At 34.3% G+C, this 25,348-nt stretch overlaps 1 protein-coding gene across 2 annotated transcripts in view; it reads left to right on the forward strand.

Annotated features, from left to right (window-relative positions):
- The window catches only part of Vps50 (VPS50 subunit of EARP/GARPII complex), a 95,323-nt gene that overhangs the window by 45,877 nt on the left and 24,098 nt on the right, over positions 1 to 25,348 (forward strand). For both annotated transcript variants that reach the window (XM_048340033.1, XM_048340034.1), the window contains 7 exons: positions 2,503 to 2,594; positions 5,403 to 5,497; positions 5,823 to 5,921; positions 9,657 to 9,747; positions 11,396 to 11,572; positions 13,316 to 13,434; positions 15,580 to 15,686. In XM_048340033.1, the coding sequence (XP_048195990.1) occupies positions 2,503 to 2,594; positions 5,403 to 5,497; positions 5,823 to 5,921; positions 9,657 to 9,747; positions 11,396 to 11,572; positions 13,316 to 13,434; positions 15,580 to 15,686 (780 nt within the window). The remainder of the gene's footprint in view (positions 1 to 2,502; positions 2,595 to 5,402; positions 5,498 to 5,822; positions 5,922 to 9,656; positions 9,748 to 11,395; positions 11,573 to 13,315; positions 13,435 to 15,579; positions 15,687 to 25,348) is intronic.

The following is a 25,348-nucleotide window of genomic DNA, read 5'->3' on the forward strand; positions in this document are numbered from 1 at the left end:
GTGTGTGTGTATGTGTACACACTATTGTGAACCAAGTAAGCATCATTCCCTTCAAATTTACTATGAAATCCATGGTAAATGTTTGTTAACTTGTTTTGCTTATGTCCAGGTTATACTAATAAAGGTAGACTCTTTTTTTTTTTTTTTTTGGCCAGTCCTGGGGCTTGGACTCAAGGCCTGAGCACTGTCCCTGGCTTCTTTTTGCTCAAGGCTAGCACTCTGCCACTTGAGTCACAGCGCCACTTCTGGCCATTTTCTGTATATGTGGTGCTGGGGAACCCAGGGCCTCATGTATATGAAGCAGGCACTCTTGCCACTAGGCCATATCCCCAGCCCCGACTCTTTTAATAATTTATCAGGCCCCGTGCCTTGTGTCCAGTGTCTTCTGTCTCCTGGCTCTCCTCCGGTCACCATAGTGTTCCATTTCAACTTTCTTTTCGAGTTGATCTGGTTTGCTGGTATTGTTGCTCTTTCTTTCCTCTCCTGCTCATGTGGGTCAGTTTTCTGACAGTGTTAAGTATATTTGAGGGGCTTCAGGTCTTTGGGACAAGAGTCCACCTGCAATGACTGGCTTTCCAATAAAGACTCTTGATTCAACCTCTAAAAAAAAAGAATTTATTACCATATTGACCTTTTCCTTCTTGAAATGCAAGATGATTTTGAACTTTATACAATAATTAAATATCTTTAAATGGAAAGCACAGTTTTAAATGACTGTAATATAGACAACCAAACAATAAAGAACAAGGCTAAGAAATTACTGTATTTACTAGGCATTCTGTTTAAATTGCCTCATTTGTATAATTATGTATTTTAAGTGATTATCCTTTAAACAACAGTCAAGATTAAGTATTCAGAATGCATATAAGAGCAAGAAATGACTTTATCAGCATCTTGATTAATGTGGAAAGAAATTATAAAAATTATATTGCATTCAATTGTATCAAGTACAATTTAATAAAAACTATTCAAATTTTTTAGTAACTTCCAAGTTCAAGAAACACCCAGTATTCATGAGTAGAGACATTGATAGGTTACAAAATAGAAGTTTAATCTTTGTCTTGATTCATAAAAAGATTATAAACACAGAAAGCAAAACAGAAAAGGAAAGTTCTATGGCTGGATATTCATTTACTTAGAAATATTGTCAGGGAGAGCAAAGGAAGAGAAGGCAGAGAAATAGGTAGCAGGCACTGAGCCAGGATTACAGTCCAGTGGGCTAAGATACAGCATCTACTTGCTACAAGCAGGGCCTTGGGTTCAAGGTTCAGCACTGTGAGGACAGAGCCAGGCCAAATCAAAACTTAATCCTGGTTCTTTAAGGATCCAGTTTTTCAGAAAATGGATTCAGATTTGGGACCTTTTATGTTTTCTTCCAGATATGGTTAGGATATATTTTTTTAAAGAACAAACCAAAGGAAAGTTTCTAACAGAATTAATACATACATTTAGGTATAGGAATTCATAAATATATTAAATTACTATGTATCAATAACAATTTTAAAAATTAAAAAGGAGTTAGAGGTTAGTATTTGCATTTATCATGGTAAAGCCTGTTTTTACTTTAAGCTAATAGTTTGCATTCCATAGAGTACTGAATTCAAGTTAAAATGATTTGAGCCTTACTTAGTCTTCGTGGCTAAGATTCCTTAGCTCTAATCTGTGTATTTTGAGTATTCAAGTATTCTGATTAGTCTCACATTCCATTGATAGTTTTGAGGACTCCAAAAGTTAATTGTTCACTTTAATTCTTTGTTGTTCCACATAGTTTATTCACATAAATGTGTAGCTCTTCAAACAAATACATTTTCTATTATTATATTTTATTCTTTTCAAAGTGACAAAGCAAAGAGTTTAATAGAAAGATAAATTATACCATTAAGGGAAACTGTGGGCCCAAGCTAGGTGGCTCAAGCTTTGATCTATTATTTTAAGGATAAGATTTGCTTTAAGGCAGATCATTGGTCTTAACTTTTTGAACTAGATATGGTTGAACTATTTTTATAAAACGATGAATTCAATTATTGTAATCAAAGTATGAAAGTATTCATCATTACTTCATTAAAGGAACACTTCTGTGATTGACTCTGCTTGGTGTGAATATTAATTCATGATTGGGTTGGTTGATCCTATAATGCCCCAATGCCGGCTTGTTCAGTGGTGTTTCAACAAGCAGTATGTGACCATTGACAACCTGGTCACTGAGACCACACTACTGTGTTGGAATTCTTGCTCCAATCACACATGAGCTGAGTGTTATGAGGTATATTTAGCATTTCACTAGCTAACCTTATCAGTCTTACCAAATGAGTTTAATTTCTGGTGTCTATTTTTGACATTGTTTTGAATGTGTAAATATTTTATGTATTTATGTATTTTAGATATGCAAAGGCATATATTATGTATTTTATGTAGCTTACAGAAATGAGATTACAAATGGCTATTAGTTGGAAAACCAAACTGAATTAAAATCTAAAAATATATATCATCTTTTATTTTCAGAAGGGAGTAATATGATGGGTACTGAAGAAACTAATTTTGATCGTGGCTACATAAAGAAGAAGTTAGAACATGGACTTACACGAATATGGCAGGTTTGGTTTTTTAAAAAAATTATAGAAGCAGTAGAAATCTTCATGTCAAGGTTGCTTTACCAACTGGCTTTAAAAGTTTTCTATATTCTTTGTGGATCTAATCCTAGTTTTTCTTCAAATAAGGCTACAATTTAATTGGCATTGAAATGACAGCCCATGGTAGAATTTCTGGTAATACAATATATGTACTTTGAAATACCTTGCATTTCTTATAGCTAGTCTCCAGTCATTGTGGCAAACCAATGGCATTAATGATACAAGAAAATTTATTAAATGTAATGGTTGGTGAGCCATTCTCACTGAAGAATTTGGTAAGCATTTCCAAGTTAATGGAAATCATCATGCTTTTAAGTATAGATAACTGTTTCAACTTTAGAATATCTTCACCTCATCACTGCTCAGTCCCCTCTTCATTCCCAATTCTCAACTTGTCTAGAACAAAGATTTGTATATTTTAGGAACTTGTTGAGTTTACTAAATTGAAATTACAAGGCTAAATACAGTACCGTTGAAAACATTAATTTTGAATAAGGAATCTTTTTTTGTTAAGACAGCTGGCAGGTAAAATTTGATCTAAATTTAACTTTTTGCTAGTAGAACTTGACCAGTATTATCTTTAGTCTATTAATAGTCATGAGAATAGTAATGAGTTGATTTGGGATGTTGTCACATACTCCACTACAGGGTTGTAATATAATGTATGCTATATATGCCATATTACCTTTCTAACATCTGAAATCCTGATTCCAAAGAATATTTGGCTAAGGATGATTCAGATAAAGCAACAAATAAAGTAAGAATTGGAATAAAGTAAAAATCCTGGAGTGAAAGAAGAAAATTCCCTCTCTTGGAATTGATTATTGAGGTATTTTACTGTGAGTTCTAGTATGCTTGGTACTATTATTACCACTTCTATCTCTATTATTTTGGTAGTACAAGAGGTTGAACTCAGGGCCTTGCACTTGCTATGCACATGCTTTAACACTTGAGACATGCCTTTGTTTCATAGTATTTTCCGATAGGGTGTTCCATTTTCCCTAGGCAGGCCTTAGACTGTGATCCTCTTAGCTAAGCCTTCCAAATGGCTGGGATTACTGGCCACTGCTGCTGGCACTGCTATCATTATTTTATTTATATTTACCAGGCAAGTCTCTATCCCTGTCTGTCTGTCTATCGTGTATCTATGTTTTACCAGACTTGGGGCTGGAATTCAGGCCTTGGGAACTCTCCCTGAGCAAAATTTTATGCTCAAAGCTAGTGCTCTACCACTTGAACTACAGCTCAACTTCTGGCTTTTTAGTAGTTAATTAGAGATAAGAGTCTCATGGACTTTCCTGCCTGGATGGCTTTCAACTTTGGTCCTCAGATCTCATCCTCCTGAGTAGCTAGGATTATACCAGTGCCTGTCTTGACTATCGCTTTATTTTAAATATTACAGTTGTTTCTTCTGTAAGTGTAAACGTGTTATTTTTTGTTTGAGAGATACTTTTTCTTTTCATTAGATTCAATATTTAAAATTTTATGAATGAATGCAATTTTGTATACTTTTATGCTCATTTATTTCCTAGATTCTACTTGTGGTAATGTTTAATCCTTTATTAGTTATATTATTTTTACTTATTTTCACTTTGCAGATATTTAGCATTTTTATATCAAACTATTGCCTTTTGTGAGTTTTTACTACCATTATTTGTTGTTGTTGTTATTGGTCATGGGGCTTGAACTCTTGGCCTGGGATGGTCTCTGAGCTCTGCAGCTCGAGACTAGTGCTCTACCACTTGAGCCATAGCACCACTTCCCTTTTGTGAATTTTAATATGCTATCTTTATTCTTAAAAACTCCATGTAATGTTTAGTTAAACTTTATCTGAAAATTATAGTCATTCATTTAAACTACCAGCACTGTTACCTGGAATATTTAATGTACTTTTTTTGTTGGTGATCCTAAATGATTTTTTGTGCATATTGTTACATTGCTAACATTCTTTTGCTACCCTATATCAGTAACTCCATATAGACACTATAAGTCTTTCAACATTATTTATAACTTTTATTCAGTCCTTACAAAGCCTTACAAAGCCCTTAAGTTATTGCTAGGTCTAGGTGACTCAGATCTGTAATCCTAACTACTAAGGAGTCTGAGGTCTCAGGATTAAGAGTTTGAAGCGTCTGTGAGACTTATCCCCAATGAACTACCCCCCAAAAGCTAAAAGTGGAGTTGTGGTTCAAGTGCTAGAGCTTTAGCCTTTTGCAAAAGAAGTTCAGGGATAGAGGCACCTGGGCCCTGAGTTTAAGCCGCAGCGCGCGCGCACACACACACGCACACACACCCCAGTTATTACCTCTTATTCTATGTGAATTTTAGAATTTAGAAAAAAAGTCTGGTGATTTTGGTTAGAATTTCATTGAACCTGTACATTGATTTGGAAAATCGACATCTTTATACTAATTGGTTTCCTGTCTATTCTCATTACTCTCAAGTTTGCTGAAAAATTTTCAAGGTTTCTTCTTGTGTATCATAAAGAATTGTGTGTATGTGTGTGTACGTGCATGTGTTTTACATCATACAACACAGCATTTAATAGAACTTGGTTATATTATAGTGAGATTCTTGCCTTTACTATTTTGTATCTAATATTTATGACATTGCCCCTGTAATATTGCCTTTAAAGTTATTGGCTATTAGCTTAAATAGTTTTATTAAGAATGGAACACATTCTTTATCTTCATCTGTAAGTATAGAATAAATGGATCTAACAGCTTATTTTCTATATTTGAGGTTCTTGATTATCTTTTTTTGGTCTTGCAGGATGTTCAGCTAAAAGTAAAAACCTACTTGCTTGGAACTGATTTGTCTATATTCAAATATGATGATTTCATCTTTGTTTTGGATATAATAAGCAGGTAGTGTTTGAGGTCTTTCCTTAATCTTTAGTTTGATTCATTCAACCATGATAATCACAGAAATGAGGAATTAATGTGTTATTATGTCTAACTTCTTCATGCAAATGAAGATAATTGTACACTAAAAAATGATTGCGGCTGGGTTTGTTTGTGAGTGTGTTTAAATATGTCTGCCCTTTGGATGTTTTTAACACAGTTTGGATTTTGTGATCTGTAGAATTCTTTGCAATATGCAAGTTTTATGGCTTATTGTCTTTGAACAAAGAACATCCAACTTCTTTGTGAGATTGATGCTGAAATTTACATAAACTTTCTGTTTAATTAGGTTGATGCAGGTTGGAGAAGAATTTTGTGGTAGCAAATCTGAAGTTTTACAAGAGTCTATTAGAAAACAGAGTGTCAATTATTTCAAGAACTATCATAGGTAAGAATTCTAATACAACATGAATAAATTTAGGTAACGAGAATGGTTTAGGCTAATGCTTACTCTTATAGCATTAATTGATTTAAAACAATAGTGTTTATACTTAAATGTGTTATTCATAGCTCTCTTTAATAAAACTAAAATGTTTTATCAAATATATGATAAATATATGATAAAACATTCTCACTTATTCATTGAATGTCTTACTATATTTTTGTCTTGCAAGCTTAAAGCACTGAATGGATTTCTTTAGGGTTAAAGAAAATGATCACTACATCATAGCTTACTGAAGGAATTTGGCTACCATGTCATACCTAATCATAGAACTTAAGGCCATAGAGGGCATAATCAGTGGGGGGTGCGCTTACCTCTTACTCTTATGGGTAAGAAGTATTTTAAAATAGAGGACGTAATGATATTCCAAGAATCTAGATGCAAAACCAAGATTGTGTGCTGTCTTACTTTGCAAAGCCACCTTTAGAAAGGATGACAAGGAATGGTTTTGGTGGAAGAAGCTGAGAAGGGATGCTTATATATCAGAGTGACTGGACTGCTTGTTTAAACCAGTGTTCAACTGAGAGAGAAGGCTAACATTCCATAGATCTTTCCTGCTAGAAACCAGTTCCAGAGCATTTTGACATATATTTTGTTGTTGGAGTTACAGTTTACTTTTTGTTCCAAACCTTTACTTTGTTCAACTGTTTTGATTTTGTTATTTTAGTGTCAGAGAGTGAAAATTTGAAATTCTAGCTTTTCTCTTTGTTTACTGTTAATACCAGCTCACAGTGATAATATGTTATATCAGGGGAAAGATAATACAGATCAAGTGTGTTTTCACACACTTAAAAATGTTTAAAAATGTTCTTAAAAATGTTTAAATGTATGAACAATTTGTTTAATGGTAATCTCCTGCCAAGGAGAACTCTTGGGAATGAAGAAGTCTTTGAACCAAATTATTCTTGTATTAGGTACATGGTTAGGTGATTAGTATGAAGACATAGTCATAAAAAAGATTTAAAATAGCAGTTTACTTTTTGGAGGAATATCATCTACTTAGGAATTCCACTGATGCTGTATATGGAAGTTATATAAAATTTTACATGTTATATTTTCTGAACAAAAGCTTTCAGAATTATCAGTTTTATTCCACCAACTTTATGATCTAGTACTCATAGATTATATACATCTAGTACTATCATTCTTTTGCTAGAAATTACAAAATTTTACAAAGCACAGTCTTCTAATTTCAAAAGTAATGACATTGAAATTATATAGCAATGTGTAATTGTCAAAACATTCTGGTTATAGCATGTGTATCGGATTTGTAATTACTGTAATTTTCAATGTTTATCAAATGTTTTCAAAGACCCTAAAAAGTACATTGACAGATGTACCTATCTTTTTAATGAGAAAAAAAAACTACTGTTCATATATAAAAAAGATTTTTTGCTTTCAGAAAATGTTGAAAATGTAACATCCTCTTTCCTTCTCAGCAAAACAACAACAACAAATATCAGGTCCAAAATGGCTAGAAACTGTAAATGTTAACTTATTTACTTAAAAAAAGTACCTAAAGGTGTGGTGATCACATTAAGAAATTTGTGAGGATATGCTGAGAAGGTTGTTCAATGGTACGACATTTACTTAACACATACAAGGCTCAGGGTCCATCCCTACACATAAAATGTACACATTTTTTATTGTAAAGGTGATGTACAGAGGGGTTACAGTTACATAAATAAGATAATAAGTACATTTATTTTTGAACAGTGTTACCACTTCCTTTGTTTTCTCCTCCCTTCCCCCTGCCACTCCTTCCTCCCAGGTTGTAAAGTTTATTTCCAACATAGTGTTTAGTGAGTATCACTGTTATATTATCCTGTCAGGTTTCTGTGATTATCCTACCCTTCCCCAAATCATTTAAACTTATATACAAGACAAAGGGGACAGAAATCAAAAATAGTAACAACAGGGCATAATCCACAGGGGAACAAAAAGAAAGAAAAAAGAAATAACAGATGCTGGTGGGGATGTGGCCAAAAGGGAACTCTACTGTATTGTTGGTGAAATGTAAACTTGTTCAACCACTCTGGAAAGCGGTATAGGGGTTCCTCAAAAGACTAAACCTAGAGCTCTCCTATGACCTAGCAATCCCACTCCTGAGCATTGACTCAAATGACCACAAGCTAGATCACACTAAAGCTACCAGTACAGCAATGTCCATTGCAGCATTATTTACCATAGCTAAGATATGGAACCAATCCAGTTGCCCTTCAGTAAATGAATGGACCAAGAAAATGTGGTAAAATACACAATGGAATTCTATGCTTCCCTCAGAAAGAATGACATTGCTCTATTCATAAGGAAATGGAAAGACTTGGGAAAAATTACATTAAGTGAAGCAAGCCAAATCCAAAGAAAAATAGGCTGTATGGTTTCCCACATCTGCAACAACTAGAATATATTTATGATATTCTTAGGAGAGGATGGCAATAGCTCAGTAGCTGGATGCATATGATCATATAAAGTGAAGCTTATCAAAATGAACTCCAAGAAATGGAAACGAGTTCTTTTTAATAGCTGGATGGGCCCCAAATGCCATCACAAATAAAGGAAGGCAATAGGGATTTTTCTAAGGCGAGAAAAAGCTACACATGCAGTGGAAAAGGCCACCTGAGGCAGGAATTGTGATTTCATGGCTGCACATCTAGAATACCAGCAGCTGCCAAAGCCTGTAAAAGGCATGATTGAATGCATTCTCCCCTAAAATGTAGTAGAGTACAGAATCCCAACTCTTGGGATTTCAACTCAGTGCTACAGATATTTGGATTTTTGGTCTCCAGAACTGTAAGTCATTCTGGCATGATAATTTGATTATTTTGATTTTTTTTATTTTGCCATTTTTTTACATACGTTTTTGTTACATCTCTGTCTGTTTTATTTAACTTATAGTCCTTGTCCAAGGCCTCAATATTTTTGGACATTCCTAGCTTTTATATACCCATCTTCTTATTTCTTCTTTAGTTTAAGGTGTTTATATTTTAAAATATTCTAGATTTTTTTTTTAACATAGTAGTAACAACTTGTGGCAGGAAAGACAAAAACAAGACAGGCACTAGCTGTTATCACCTGTCTTTCCTGGGCTGCCTAGGAAACATGCTGATTACCGAGGATAGATAGTGGCAGCAGTAGCTTTAGAGAAATAAAAAGATCAATATGACGTTGGTGATTAGTAGACTGTCAGGTACAGATATCCCTTACCTGCTTGTTCAGTTTTATAAATGAGATAGACATTTAGCTAAAGATGTCGAGAAAGTGATATTTATATTGATATTGTGGCTTTGTAAATATGATTAAGATTTGTGGTGTTCAGTATGAAGTATGTATTATTTACCATCTTATATAATTTGTACATTATTTTTCTTTTTGACATTGACGTATCATTAGTGATGGATATTGTAAGCAAACAAGGTGGTAATAAGCTTGAATTTTAGCCCCTTAATAATGCCATTTCCTAACATTCTTTTGCAATACAATAAGAATATTCACTTAAGTAAATACTTCATAATTTTCCTCTTAAGGATTATAAGATATTAATGAGTAAAAGTAAACTTTTGTTGTTTGCTGTGTTCATCTTAATGGGTTCTCAAAGTTGATTATGATGATAACCTTGTGATTGGACTGTGCTTTATTTCTTCATTTCTAATTTGTAAAGTGTTGCTTTTCTTTTTGAAGAACACGGCTTGATGAACTGAGAATGTTCTTAGAGAATGAGACTTGGGAACTTTGTCCTGTGAAGTCAAATTTCAGCATCTTGCAACTTCATGTAAGTTTTTTCTTAAGAACAAATAAATCTTTTAATTTGTTAAAATAAAAAACAGATGTATGGAGTGCATTTATAAAAGAATGGGATGTCTGAATAATGCTGATTCTGTCTGCCTTGATGTTTTTAATGGCAAGCCCCTCCTATGAGGATTATCTTTTTATAGTTATGAAAAAAATCTGTGTCTTTACAAAATTTATTTACACCCTCTAGGAAAACTTTTGCCTAAAAGGAGTTACACTTAAAACGATTTTTTTTCTCTGAATTTTAAAGAGAGTCTACTGTTAAGTTTTCAGAAAGTTAATTGTATTTTGGTACTGTTTAATAAGAATGTCTATTACAGTGCTTATTTGTAACTGCTTAAAAGAACTAATTTGCCTGTAATGAGCAAATGCCTCAAAAATAAAAACACCAAAATATTTTTAACTGATTTTTATTTTGAATTTAATTAACAGAATAAGTAGTATATGAAAAAGTCTTAAATTGGTGTGATTTTGTTTTAATTGAAATACATTGTTGATAAATATTCCTGTGTGAAAGATTATTTTCTACAAATCACACATGTCAAAATACAGTGTATATCTGTGTTTTGAAAGAACCATGTTTTTGCCTTTGAGAAAAATGGCTATTGGGGAACACATAACTTATAGAAAAATGGCTTTCCATTTAGTCTGGGAATAGATAATTTAGGGGTTTTTTTTTGATAGTGCTTAGTTGTTCTGTTCATATTTTATAATAGCTTCTTATCTAGTTCTGTCATGTTTCTGTCTTAATATGGAAATAGTAAAAACACTGAAACATGGTTAATCTATGCTGAAAGACAACACAACTATCATTAATTTTTAATTATAAATACATGAAATAATTCCTTAATGTTACCTAGAATTCTAAGTTAGTGTTAATTTTTGAATATCTAATATCTGTTTAAATACTTTATTTGATGTTTGATTTAATAATTATGTGTGCATATTTCTACACATAGTTGGTAAAATTGTAAGCCAATTTCCTAAGCAGTATGTTGAAACATTCCTATTCAGGTGAGCATCATTTCCTTCATAGAGGTTAACTTGGAAATCTCTTATAGGTATAGAAACATTTATTAAATTTTTGATAAATTTTTCCATCAATAGTTTTATAATTCAAATGAATTTTAGAGATTGTTTCAATGATTTCATTAACTAGATGTATTATCTTCTACTTGGTCCTTAATTTCTCTAGGTCATAAATTTTTGGTATCTGTATAGACTATCTTACATGATGTAGGAGTAAGCCAAATGCTCAGCTTAACAATTTGTTTTTATAAATGATTTTATTCTGCTTATAAAGACTTTTGCTACTATTTAAAAATTTTTAGAAAATAGCATTGAAATTTCACATTATTTTCAAAAACTTTTCTTAAAAGTTCCTTAAAGTAAACTAAAATTAGTTCAAACCAGGTAACTCTGATTTATGTGATGGCATGGACTGAGTGAGCTCTAGCAAAATCTTTAAACATCGATTACCAAAACTGATTTCATACAGCTTGTAAGACTGACTTATCTGAAGATCATGATTTTTCTTTCTACTTACTCTATATCAACAGGATATGTTTATGTACTAGAAGTTTATTGTTGTTGCTAAAGTGTATTTAGCTCTTTTTTTTACTGTTTAGGAATTTAAATTCATGGAACAGTCCCGATCCCCATCAGTTTCACCTAGTAAGCAGCCAACATCGAGTTCTTCAAAAGCAACAACATTGTTTGAGCAGTACTGTAGTGGTGGGAATCCATTTGAAATTCAAGCCAACCACAAAGATGAAGAAACAGAGGATGTCTTGGCTTCTAATGGGGTATGTTATATAGTGTATTTAGTGCCATGTATTTTCTATTTCTGTCCTTTTTGTTGGTGAGTTCACTGTTCATAGAGTGGCTCTATTTTAATGAAGTGCAGAAGTGCAAGAAGGCTTTGATATATCTTAAGGTGAAATGGTTGCACTAGACAAGCTTTACTTGGACATGAATTATAGTGCTGTTGGCCCTGGGTTCAATATTAATGAATGATGAATATTGTGACCAGAGGATCACTAGAATCTAATAGGAACAAGAGTTCAGTATTTGCTAACTCAGTGTTCACAGTACTTTCATAGAAAGGACACTTATTTATAGTACAAGACCCAAAGCAAGGAGGCCATTGCTTTGTTTGCCCTCAGATAGAATGTTCATATTGGATGACATGTCCATGAATGACTATGAAGGAAAAGTACCTAAGGATGGGTTTGGGGGTGTTACAAATAAATCTTAATGTATCTCTGCTTTTCGGTGTTTAATACTGTATAGCACAAATAATATTCTATTATGGATTTAAATTGATGGAGCATTTGAACCTTGGTCCTCTCTTATTAAAATTGCTATAGAATAGTGTGTATAACATTTCGTTTATCATTTTTATGAGCTACAAATATATTATGTTTGCTTTTAATATTGAAGATAATGAATTATTCATATTTAAAAAAACAACAAATAAATCCTAACATATCAACAAGTTTGAAAATATTGAGTCCTTAAACAGAATACCAACAATATATGTAATTATGAAGCTCTGTTTCTATAACCAAGAGAGCTAGTTTGAGTAGAACTTCGTCTGATATCAAGAATTTTGCTCATAACTATAAAAGAAAGCTTACTGTGATTTTAGAATTATTCACGTATAACCTAATCTTTCCAGGTATAGAACTAGTCCTTGAGAATCTGGATCCACATCTAAATATAGTGCAATGGATTAGTGGATTTCATTAACAAAGACTCAAGTAGTACTTGTTGAATTTATGACAAACTTCTTTCCATGTTGTCGTTGTACAGTTTTTTTTTCAGCTGTCATAAGGAGATAAAACATTGTCAAAGAATTACTAAATACTTTTAGTGAAATAATTTGGGTTTGTCAAAGCCTCAAGGAATGTTAGCCACTGTCGAATCATATTAATCTACTACATTGTTGATGATGATATTGCTACTATTGCTCCTTTTGGTCTAGTATGGGTTTCACTGTGTTTTCCCCTTCTGGCTGAGGTCATGATAACGTAAGATAGGGAAATATTAGCAATGTATCCTTCCTCCCAAAAGCAACCAGTATGGCTGTGGATGACAGTAATTTCCTAAGTCGCTCTTGTTCATTAAACTAAATGAATACTTCCAGTGTGCCAAAAATGGAGATTCAACCAGTTTATAATGAATCAGCAGATCAGAAGTAAGTGTGATGGAACTTTTAGGAAATTACTTTTTTTTTAGTAAAATAATCAGATATATATTCTTTTCATCATTTGAGTTCCTTTTGATGTGTTCGATTCCTGTATGTGGAAATTTGATTTTCTTGGTCATTTACAAAGCTCTATACATATCTTTTTGCTTTTCTTCTCAGCTGGATGAGGTGTGATGATAAAATGAAGTATCTTATGATTCTTTTTAGTGAAATTAAAGTGAAATTATTAAGAAATTTCCTATATTTAGTGGTGTCTTACACAGTTATAGTTGGGTTACTTTCATTGTGTAGAAGGATTGCAGTAAAGATGCTCTTAAATCCACTTTGTTCTCTTCAGTATGAGTCTGATGAACAAGAAAAGAGTGCCTATCAAGAATATGACAGTGACAGTGATGTTCCTGAGGAACTCAAGCGAGATTACGTGGATGAGCAGACAGGCGATGCTCCAGTAAAAAGGTAATCATTCTTAGGTTGTATGGTATTTAGCTTCTTAGGTTTTGGGTCTAACATATCATAGAATTCCCTTTGAAGATTAACAGAAATTTAAAAAATGGATTTTTTTGTGTTCATAACATTCTATAAAAGAAGTTAATGTGGTTTAAAAATGACTCCAGAAGACTAAAAAAATAGGATTTTTCATATAATTTGCATATAAAATGCCTAACAGAACTTCCTTTAGGCATTTTACAAACTAATTCATTTCACTGGGAGTTTGCTCATAAAAGTTGTGTCAAAAAAATCACAATTGTTGATTTTATTATCTACAAAAGTGGTTTTTAAAGTAGCTTTAACTTTATATAGATTGTTTGTTAGTGGTTTTTGCAGCAAGGTTCTAATTCCTTTTAAAAAATATTACCAAAAGTTAATCTTTTTTGAACTGCTTTAAGTTTTATCTGATGAAAATATTGGGCATAACCAAAGAGTTTTCAACTCAGAGATCAAGAGTTTTTGCTATTGGGCTGGGGATATAGCCTAGTGGCAAGAGTGCCTGCCTCGGATACACGAGGCCCTAGGTTCGATTCCCCAGCACCACATATACAGAAAACGGCCAGAAGCGGCGCTGTGGCTCAAGTGGCAGAGTGCTAGCCTTGAGCGGGAAGAAGCCAGGGACGGTGCTCGGGCCCTGAGTCCAAGGCCCAGGACTGGCAAAAAAAAAAAAAGAGTTTTTGCTATCATTCAATAAATACAGCAACTTTCCATTTTTATTATCCCAGTGTCCTTTGGGTTTTATATTTGAATCTTGTACTAAGGTTTCCTGTTCGCAATTGAATTTTGTTTTGCAATAACCTGTCTTTTCAAAACCATGACAGAGGTTTTTCTTTGTCACTTTCTATCAGTTTAGTAGCCTTGATTTTGATGTGTTCATACGAATTAATATCAGCCAGTTAGTGACCACAAATGTAGTTAAAATAAAAAGATTAAGATATACTCTTCCCTACTCTTAAAACCCAAGATAGAATAATTCCTTCCTTCCTTCCTTCCTTCCTTCCTTCCTTCCTTCCTTCCTTCCTTCCTTCCTTCCTTCCTTTCCTTCCTTTCTCTCTCTTTCTCTCTCTCTCTCTCTCCCTCTCTCCATCCTTCCCTCCCTCCCTTCCTTCCTTTCTTTTACCAATCCTGGGGCTTGAACTCAGGGCCTAAGCACTGTCCTTGGTTTCTTTTTGCTCAAGGCTAGCACTCTACCACATGAGCCACAGCGCCACTTCTGGCTTTTTTTTATTTTTCTATATATGTGGTAATGAAGAATCAAACCCAGGGCTTCATGTATGTGAGGCAAGCACTCTACCACTAGGCCATATTCCCAGCCTCCATTTCTTTCCTTAAAGATAAGCAATTCATATAGCTTTAAGTATATTAATTTTGAAATACTGTTTTCATTTGTTTTTCCATATGTAATACATTGAAATATCTATAGATGTGATCTCTTTTGAGCTGAATAGAGCTGTTTTGTTGTACATCTTCATGTTAAGTTTGGGTATAATTTGGTCAAAGTAAAGCTGTGTTTGAATTGAGGAACCAGTAATATAGGGTTGGCTGGAGTATGTTTGTACTGCATTTTTTGGTAATGTTAATGTAGCCTCCGAAATCCTCTGATCTACCCCTAAGAAGTTTGAATCATATAATTAACCAACAGAAGCCAATCAGTTAACAGCTGCTGTTTGTTCTAAATTATAGTGTCCCTTGAAAATACAATTTTTTTTCATATTATGATGCAGTGACCTTTCTACTTCATGCCAAATTTATCTCTGTGCCAAATTATTCAATCATCCTCCTTAACTATGCTGGGTTTCTGAGTATGCTGAGTGTCTCTGTTTTGTATACTTCCTGTATAACTTCTGCTTCTCCTTTGACTCTGCTCCTTAATCCCAGATTCTGATGTCACACTGTATATTGAATTAAGCTTCTAATGATGCTATTGTTTATATGTTTTCAAAATTAGAAAACCTAGTACATTTGTACCTAGATGTATAATTTCCCTAGAAAAATCTGTTTTTAAAAGCTTACCAATTTTTAATAGATAGTGACTAAAAACTAGATGCTAAGCTGAATAACCAGTTTATTAATTGGTAACCCTAATTACAACTCTTGTTTTTCCATATTAAGTGTTTCTCGAGAAACCCTAAAAAGCAGGAAGAAATCAGATTACAGTCTAAATAAAGTGAATGCACCTATCTTAACAAATACAACACTAAATGTAATAAGACTTGTTGGTAAGTAGTTATACCTTGTTATAAAAAGGTTAGTACAGTTGAATGAATTTGTTTTTATTACTATATGAGTTTTATTTGATAATTTCCTTATATGGTAATCAGTAACCTGTGCTGTGAGGGGTTTAAAGAGTCTCATTTGTCTCCGGTGCCAGTGGCAAGAGGCTGAGATCTGGGGATTGAGATTGGAAGCCATCTTGGGCAGGAAAGTCAGTGAGATTCTTATCTCCAACTAGCCCCCAAAAAGCCAGAAGTAGAGCTGTTGCTCAAGTGGCTCAAGTGGCAGAACACTAACCTTGAGCAAAAAAGCTCAAGGACAGTGCTCAGGCTCTGAGTTCAAGCCCTACTACCGGCACAACAAAACTCAACCAAATGGAATAACAAAGTTTCATGTCAGTGTTTCTCATCTTATATGTTCCAAATAGTAAGATACAGATCCAAGTGTCAGTTTCACATTTTTTACTTAACTGTTTGTTAAATCGTTATATCTCTAAAATATTGTAATCACTTGAAACATAGTAAAGATTCTCCTAATTTAGTTAGATGTGCACATGTGATAGTCACGCAGACATTTAATTTAATGTCACATCACAGGAAGTGTTCTGTGGTCTAAATATGTGGTTAGTAAAAGTATTCAGAAAAGATCTTAACTGATGATTGTATTGAAGACAACATGAAATACCATTTTCAAAATGAAGATGTTATAGACTTTTTCCTGCTAGTATTTCAATATCTTTTATGCTCTCAGCCTTTATATTTCACAAGTTGTCTATACATTTGACAGATAAGTTAAAGAGTTGTTTTGTCACATTAAGTCCTCTGAACTTTGTTTGTGAAGATAGTATTTGTCTACTGCTGTGCTTGATTAAGCTTGGGTCTGGAAGATAATTTTTAATTTCATTAACAAATAGACTAAAATGTACAAAATGCTTTAGTCCTACTTTCTTCAAAGAAAATATGGAAAAGTAAGAATGAATTGTGAAGAAAAGGTCTACATTTTCATGTCACAAAAAAATGAGACTCGTGGTTTTATTTTGGGGGAATTTAATTTTTTTAGTTCGGTGTATATTTTAGATATGAGGCCTTTGTCCGTTGTATGGTTGGTAAAGATCTTTTCCCAATCTGTGGGCTTTCTGTTTATCTTGTGAGCTATATCCTTTGCCCTGCAGAAGCTCTGCAGTTTGATGCAGTCCCATTTGTCCATCCTTTCTTTGATTTGTAGCATTCCTGGGTCTTTGTTAAGGAAGTTCCATCCTGTGCCAAGGAGCCCAAGTGTTTTTCCTACTTCTTCTTTATTGTTTTTGGGGTATCTCTTTTAATTTCGAGGTCTTTGATCCATTTGTAATTCATTTTGGTGCAGGGTGATATATAAGGATCTAGTTTTCAACAAGTGGGCTAAAGACTTAAAAAGAGACTTCTCTGATGAGGAAATGAGAATGGCCAAGAGACATATGAAAAAGTGCTGTACATCACTGGCCATAAAAGAAATGCAAATCAAAACAACATTGAGATTCCACCTTACCCCAGTAAGAATGCCCTTTATCAAGAAAACTAACAGTAGTAAATATTGGAGGGGATGTGGCCAAAAGGGAATCCTACTTCATCGTTGGTGGGAATGTAAACTGCTTCAGCCACTCTGGAAAGCAGTATGGAGATTCCTCAGAAGGCTAAACATAGAGCTCCCCTATGACCCAGCAGCCCCACTTTTGGTCATCTACTCAAAAGACCACAAACAAGAACACACTAAAGCCACCAGCACAGCAATGTTCATTGCAGCACAATTTGTCATAGCTAAAATATGGAACCAACCCAGATGCCCCTCAATAGACCGAATGGATCAGGAAAATGTGGTACATATACACAATGGAATTTTATGCCTCTATCAGAAAGAATGACATTGCCCCATTCATAAGGAAATGGAAGGACTTGGAAAAAATTATACTAAGTGAAGTGAGCCAGACCCAAAGAAACATGGACTCTATGGTCTCCCTCATAGGGAATAATGAGCACAAATTTAGGCTAGTCACAGCAGAGGATCACAAGAGCCTAATCGCTATGCCCTTATTAATGCATAAGATGATGCTAAGTGAAATGAACTCCATGTTTTGGAAACGACTGTTTTATCACTGTTGTAATTACTTTCAACATGCCATATGAAACAGTAGCTTCTATTGTTGATGATCCTCTTGTATCCCCTTCCTGTGGTTGTACCTGCACTATCACTGAATCTTATCTGAGTACATTGGAAACTGTATGTACTGGCATTAGAACTAGGAAAGTGAAAGCTAATACCAAAATTGAGAGATAAAAAGACAAATGACTACAAAAGCAATACTTGCAAAACTGTTTGGTGTAAACCAACTGAACAACTCATGGGGGGAGAGGGAGAGGGAGAGAAGGGCAGAGGAATAAGGGAGGAGGTAACAAACAGTACAAGAAATGTACCCAAGGCCTAACGTATGAAACTGTAACCTCTCTGTACATCACTTTAACAATAAATAAGAAAAAAAAAGAGACTCTCACCCCCAAAACCTAATCTTTTGCTAATTATTGTCAGGATAATTAGATTTTTCTCCTTTTATCCAAGAGAGTTTGCTGAATATTGTCATGAATAATCTACTAGAATTTTCAGAACCAGAATTGGAAGAGTGCTAAGAGATCATCTGGCATAGAATCCCCACAGAAAGAGGTTTTCTTTCAATAATGTGATAGCATGTGGTAGCCTCTAAGCTTCAGTTTCATGACTTACAGTCACTCAAAGCATATTATTTTGTCAGTCTACTTAATTCTATTATTAGACTGATCTAATTTCTAGAAATCTTTTCTCTATGCAAAATTAAAATTGCTTTCTCTCTAATTCTATTTTCTAATTTATTTATTGGACTTAATTCTTCCTTGAAAGAAGCCCTGTCTGTAGGTTTTTTTTTTTTCTCCTTTCCTCCTGTTCTTTTATGTAGTCACTTTTATGGTGATGGTAGTTATCTTGTCTTTTCTTTCCTTACACCTGCCATCTCATCCATTTCTTAGATTCAGTATGCAGCAATACCCTATCTGTCATTACTGATAGGAATTCCTATCATTTCAGAATAATTGTCATTCTCTTTAGGCTTGCTTACACTCTGTAGTTCTTGGCGTCTGAGCATGCTTATTGAGATGTAGTTTGTTTGTTTTTGCTGATTATGTTTGAGTTACAAACAGTCTTACCATAGTGGCTTTTTACATCAGGGGCATGTGCTTTTGCATTAAAAAACATGGCAAGTTAAGGGAAGTGGCCAGGGACATATAATACATATTCTTACAGAGTATGAGAAGAACCAATAATTGGGGAAAATAATGCAAAAGGTCACATGTGAGTGGATTTTTTAAGCCTAGCTAGCTCAAAAATGAATAGAGATTGTCATGTTTCTTTTTACTCTAAAAAGGCATACATTATGACAGTCAATAAAACAAAACACAGGCAAAACCAAACTGAGGATGGAGGATATCCTGTTTTTTGTTCAGTGAAATGCAGCTTTTAAGTTCTTAGTTGGCATACAAATTTGAAGAAGTGATGTGTCCTGCTACTCTCATGATTGAAAAAGATTCTTTCTTTCTTTCTTTTCTTTTTTTTTTTTTTTTTTGGCCAGTCCTGGGGCATGGCCTCAGGGCCTGAGCACTGTCCCTGGCTTCTTTTTGCTCAAGGCTAGCACTCTACTACTTGAGCCACAGCCTGCTTTTTGAGGAATTGAGCCCAGGGCTTCATGCATGAAAGGCAAGCACTCCACCACTAAGCCATATTCCCAGCCCAGATTATTTCTTTTTTAATAACAGAAATGTTCCCTGAATGCTAAATTCAAGGTAATAGCAGCAATTCATCATATAAGGATTACTGATTGTTGGAGTAGCCATTATGCTGTGTGTTTTTATTTATTTATTTTTCTTAGCATTGGATATATAGAGGCTGAGAAGAGCCATATTCTTCTTGTGGGTCTTTGTTATATCATCCCTGTTAAGTAGGACATCACCCTGAGTCAAACCTTACTCAATACCATATCTTTCACTAGAGTTATAGTTAGGAAGCAACATTGAATATAATAATTTTATTTTTTTAAATCTTTTCACTTAGGGCTTAGATGAGGTTCTGTCTTTAACCTCCAGGTCCCCATTGTAGACTTTAGTGCCTGTTTCTGTCTTCCTATAATGTGTTTTTCTCACATGTACATATTCATGAAATACAATTTGAAGAGAACCTTTCATTCAAGGACCTCCAACTAGTACAAACACAATTCCATCACGTTACGGCAAAGAACATGCCTCTTTTCATAGTTGTGTAAATAAGAAAGATTAATTTTTTAGCATCATAGAACATGAAAGATCTAATGATCAAGTTCATGGGAAATACATTTTGAGATCCACTTAAGGCATTTATTTTCTTAGGATAATTATCAAAGATTAAACAAAGCAGTGTTAATGGAGCTTCCCAGCCCCAGATGTACATGCATCTCTTAGAAAGGCTCAGTGAGACTTTCCAGCCATGCAGAGGACTAATCAGACCATTGTGTAACGAGAAAGTTCTGAGTACTTATAGGTAGAGACAGAGAAATGTGTCTGTCTCATCATGGAACTAACATTGATATTGAAGAGTCTGTCTCCTGGTGGCAGCTCTCACTTGAGTACATTTTATAGATCCCAGGAGCCGGATCTAGGTTACCAAAGACCAAGTAACAAACAAATACACAGCTTACAACATCAAACATATTGGATTGGTTGCTAGGATAAAAATATACTAGAGCATTCATCAGGACTTAAAAATCAACCTAGGATATATTCATCTAAGGAATGTTTTAGATTTAAAGTGGTTGAGTTTCTGTAGTAGTAAAGAGAACACAGAAAGAAAGGGAAGCAATCTGCTGCTCTGATGGCACATTCTTTTTTATTAGGCATTTATATTATTTAAAAGACAATATATAGGAATGGCTTGTGATTAAAATACCCTAAACAGAAACCCTGAAAGAAAATGGTTTAGTTTTTCCCTGTTTGATTTTGAAAAATGTAATGTGCTTTTATAAGTAAGTTTGTTATGTCTGTCTCCTCTCTTGATTTTTTTTGTTATAGTTTAAAAACTGGATCACTCAGAATGTTAGCATCCATTAAACTTTTTTCACTTAATGTATTTTGATTATATTTAGTATTGGTAGGTCACATTCCTTGTCCTGGTTTTATTGCATAGTAAGTGTACCAAGATTTGTTTTACAAGTCTTCTGCTTTTGAACATTTCTGTTTTTTTCAAATCATTTGATACAATACAGAATGCCAAAGCAAAACAATGACGTTTATAATAGAGAGAAGATGACCTATTTTACATAATTTAAAATATTGTCAGAGTACAACATTTGAGTTATTAGTATATAAACTGTATTAAGATCATAATGGTTGGTGTGTTTATTTGGACAGTGGCTTTTAACCTTTTGGGTTTATTGAGAATCAGTTGGAAACTCTAACACCCTTCTACCCACATGGTATAAATGAACATTTAAGCACAGGCTAGCTGTGCACAGAGGCCTAGGGTACAGTGTTGGAACATTTGAGGAGCAGCAAGAGAAGACAGCAAGAAGACAGTAAGAGAAGCCAAGGAGGTCCTAAAATAAATGGTAGAGAAACTTGGGAAAAATTAATAGATAAAGAATAACACCCTTTTCAAGTCCTTGAAGCTTAAGGATCATCTCTACTCCTGATAAGAAGAAAGACCATGTGTGATCAGTCATTTCTGCTGATTTAAGCTACTGATTTTCAATTTTAGTCATATATCAGAATCACTAGAGAGCTTGATAAAACAGAAAGCTGGGTCTCACCTGCAGAGCATCTGATTCTACAGTTCTGGGATGTAGCCCCCAAATGTACATTTTTTAACAAGGTTCTTGGTGATGCTTGAATAACTGGTCCAGGGAAAGTGCTTTCTCCAGTTTCCTAATTAAAATACAAAACAATATGTGCTTAAATAACAGAAGACTCTTGATTATATAACAAATAGTTAAATGTTAGTTGCTTTTTACTAGTAAATGCAAGTAATAATTGTTTTAAAAACTAAACTTATTTCAGATATTTGAGTTAAGTTCCAGAATTCTGTGAAATCTTAAGTGTAATCTTATAGAAGTACCAAAGTAATTTGCTTTAAAATTATAAACCATGTTTTGTGATTAAACTAAAATCATTTAAAGATATTAATGCCTAGGGAAAAAAATCTATCACTCTTTGATTTCAGTATTATTGTAAGGTATTATTGTTGATGTTATTGTTGATATGTTGCTATAATGTGTAAATTTTATTTTTGAAACAGTTTTATAGAATATTCCTAGAGTTGCTGGTTGTATATACACCATGATATTTTGAGATGGTATTCCAAGAAGCACAGTCCTGTAGAACAAGTCACAAGAAAATGATATTGGAGATTTAGGAGACTAAGAATATTCCAACCACATGTGGTGGCCCTCAGCAATGTCAGAAGTCATAGATGGGAGAATGGTCCAAGACCTCGGCCCTAGGAAAAACCTTTGAGACCTTATCCCAAAGTAACTGAAGTTTGAGCAGCAGAGGTTGGGGATTGTGGTTCAAGGCCAATCTGGTGAAATTTCAAGACTGCATTTTGACCAATACCAGCTGATCCAGATCCTTTCTCAATAGAGAAAAGGCTGAAGGCATGGCTCAGGTTGTTGGCATGCTTAGCATGCATGAGGCCCTAAGTTCAAACCTCATTTCAACACTACTCACCTCCCCAAAACAAGGCACTTAGACAATGGAACTATTGAGAGGGGTGTGTGTGTGTGTGTGTGTGTGTGTGTGTGTGTGTGTGTGTGTGTGTGTGTGTGTGTGTGTGTCTAAGGGCTTGAACTCGGCCCCTGAATGGAACTATTGAGAGGGGTGTGTGTGTGTGTGTGTGTGTGTGTGTGTGTGTGTGTGTGTGTGTGTGTGTCTAAGGGCTTGAACTCGGCCCCTGAATGCTGTCCCTGAGCTTTATTGCTCAAAGCTAGCCACAGCTCCACTTCTGGTTTCTTAATGGTGAGTTGGAGCTATGTGTCCTTACAGGCTTTCCTGCCTGGGCTGGGCTTTATACCACGATCTTCAGACCTCAGCTTCTTGAGTAGCTAGAAATACAGGTATGAGCCACTGGTGCCTGGCTAAGGACTAAATGAATATTTTACTCTACTGTCCTCTTCATTGTTCTGCGCCCTTTCTAACTTGCCCAAGCTCTAGTAACTTTTATTTCTTTTATTCTTCATTTATAACATTCCCAGTTTGCCTTTAGTTATACTCTTTTATCTTTATGTGCTGTTTATATGAATTGGTGATTCCACAGATTGATTCACTATAGCAAGAATAATTACTATTTTTCCAACTCTGCTTCTGTTCTTGCTCTTTTCTCATGACACTGTAAACTCCTAGAGATAGCAGTCAGTTTGTGGAGCTTCTGTGCAGCCCAGCCATGTCTTTTACTTTTGTAGTTTCCTAGTACAAGTTGGTCTGACAAGCCTGAAGTTTTTAAAACATGCCTGCTGGAGAAACTTTTTCCCACTCTCTTGCTGTTACCCACAATGCAAAGGTGTTTATATATGTGTGCTCCCTCCTCTAGACAGGAAAAGTGTCTATCTTCCTGATAAAACCTGAAATTCCCTGGACCCTCTTCCATATGGCAACCTACAGCTCAACTTTCATGCTTCCTAGTGAGGGGAGGAAAGCAGGGACATAAATTCTCAGTCTTGAACAGTTAACTGTTCATGTCAGAATGGTATCGTATAGATATCGTCGTATACATACTTCATGACAACCTTCTGCAATGGAGAATCTGGGAACAGATACCTTTCCTGGTCTAAGCTATATTACATGACTTCTCTACTTCTCTGTTGTGTATCAGCTACATTCTGAACAGTGAACACTTTTTAAAAAGGCTAACATCAAAGCCTTCTTTTTATCAAGGTACCACATCTCATAGTGAAGTTGTTTTTTTAAAAAAAAAGAGCTTTTGAGAAGCAGCAGGAGACTCACCCCGCTGCTCCCTATCAGCAGTGTGGAAGCAATTTCTTGGTCTGTTTGTCTTCTAGTTACTTCCCAGAAAAAGGGTGAGAAGTCATGTTTGGAATTCATGTCAGTCTGAAAATATCTTTATTTTACTCTTTGATTTGAACTACTGTTCAGCTGTGACTAGAAATGTAGATTAAAAATTATTTTCTTTGGAACTTTGAAACCTCTAAAGGTTCTAGTTGTTCTGTTACAGGTGAATTTCTATCCTCTCTTTTCCCCACCTTGTCAACAAAATTTAATTAATAAAAAAAATCTGTGCTAATAATGAACATATGATAGAATATATCCAGTTCAGTGTAGTTAAATGAGAATTAATAAGTTACTTATGAAACTAGAGAATAATCATATCATCCCCCAAAGTCTCCCATGCCTCTCTGTGGTCATTTCTCCTACTTTAGACAACCATAGTCAATCTGCATCATATACAACAGACCTGTCTGTTCTAAATTGTCTGTGCATAAAAAAAAAACACAACTTACAATAGGTTACAGAAATCAAAAACAATACCAAAGGAGAAAAAACAAAACAAAACAAAAGCAAAACACTTATTGTTTTCATTTCTTGGAGTTGTTTTTTTTAGAATAATTGGTTTATTTGTTTATAATTAGCAGCTTAATTATCTTGAAGCCAACCTTATAAACACAAACCCATTGATTTTACAGACTCTTTAAATAAAAGGTTATGAATTCTTGTCCTCAAATATTCTATGCCAGACCATGCTAAGAAGTGAACTCTGAGGGGAAAAAAAAGATATTCCTATGCTGTAAATTTAAGAAAATAGGCATTTTTAGAAAATTAATGATAAACAATATTAAGGAAGAAGCCTTTTCTTTTAATAGAAAAAAAATCATCAGCTCATGTGAAATAACTTGTTAACTCATAAATGGAGTAGAAACAAGTATTAGTTTTAAAAACATCTGATGTGCTTGCTTTTTGACTACCTCAGTATTAAAAACATTTTTCTCAGGGAACAGTTGCAAACCATAGTGCTGATCTGACTGTATGGTTACCAATGGTCAAGTGAATTATGTAAAATTACTTAAACAACACTTGGAGTTCATTTTGATATATATCATTTTAAATTATACCTATTGAGCCTTTGTGATTATCTAAGAATATCCTCCTTTGGTCTCACTTTGTGAATGTTTAGACTCCTGTTTAATTTATAATGTTAAAGTGTAGTTTTTTTTTCTTTTACTGTCCATTGTGTTTACTTGTAGATTTATAGGCACATTCTGATCACTAAAAATGAGGGAAACCATGCAACTTATGTTTCTTTGGGTCTTAATATAATTTTTTCCAAGTCTTTCCATTTCCTTATGAATGGTGCAGTATCATTCTTTCTGAGGGAAGCATAAAATTGTGTATATATACCACATTTTCTTGATCCATTCATCCACTGAGGGCTATCTAGGTTGATTTCATATTTTTGCTATGGTAAATAATGCTGCAGTGAACATGGTTGTGCTGGTAGCTTTAATGTGGCCTGGTTTGTGGTCAATTAAATAAATGTCCAGGAGTGGAATTGCTGGGTTATAATGAGGTCAGTAGGGAGGCTCTATGTTTTAGTCTTTATGTCTTACTGCTTTCCAGAGCAGTTGAACAAGTTT

This window comes from Perognathus longimembris, chromosome 2 (genome assembly GCF_023159225.1).
Source record: "Perognathus longimembris pacificus isolate PPM17 chromosome 2, ASM2315922v1, whole genome shotgun sequence".
NCBI classification, from domain to species: Eukaryota; Metazoa; Chordata; class Mammalia; order Rodentia; family Heteromyidae; genus Perognathus; species Perognathus longimembris.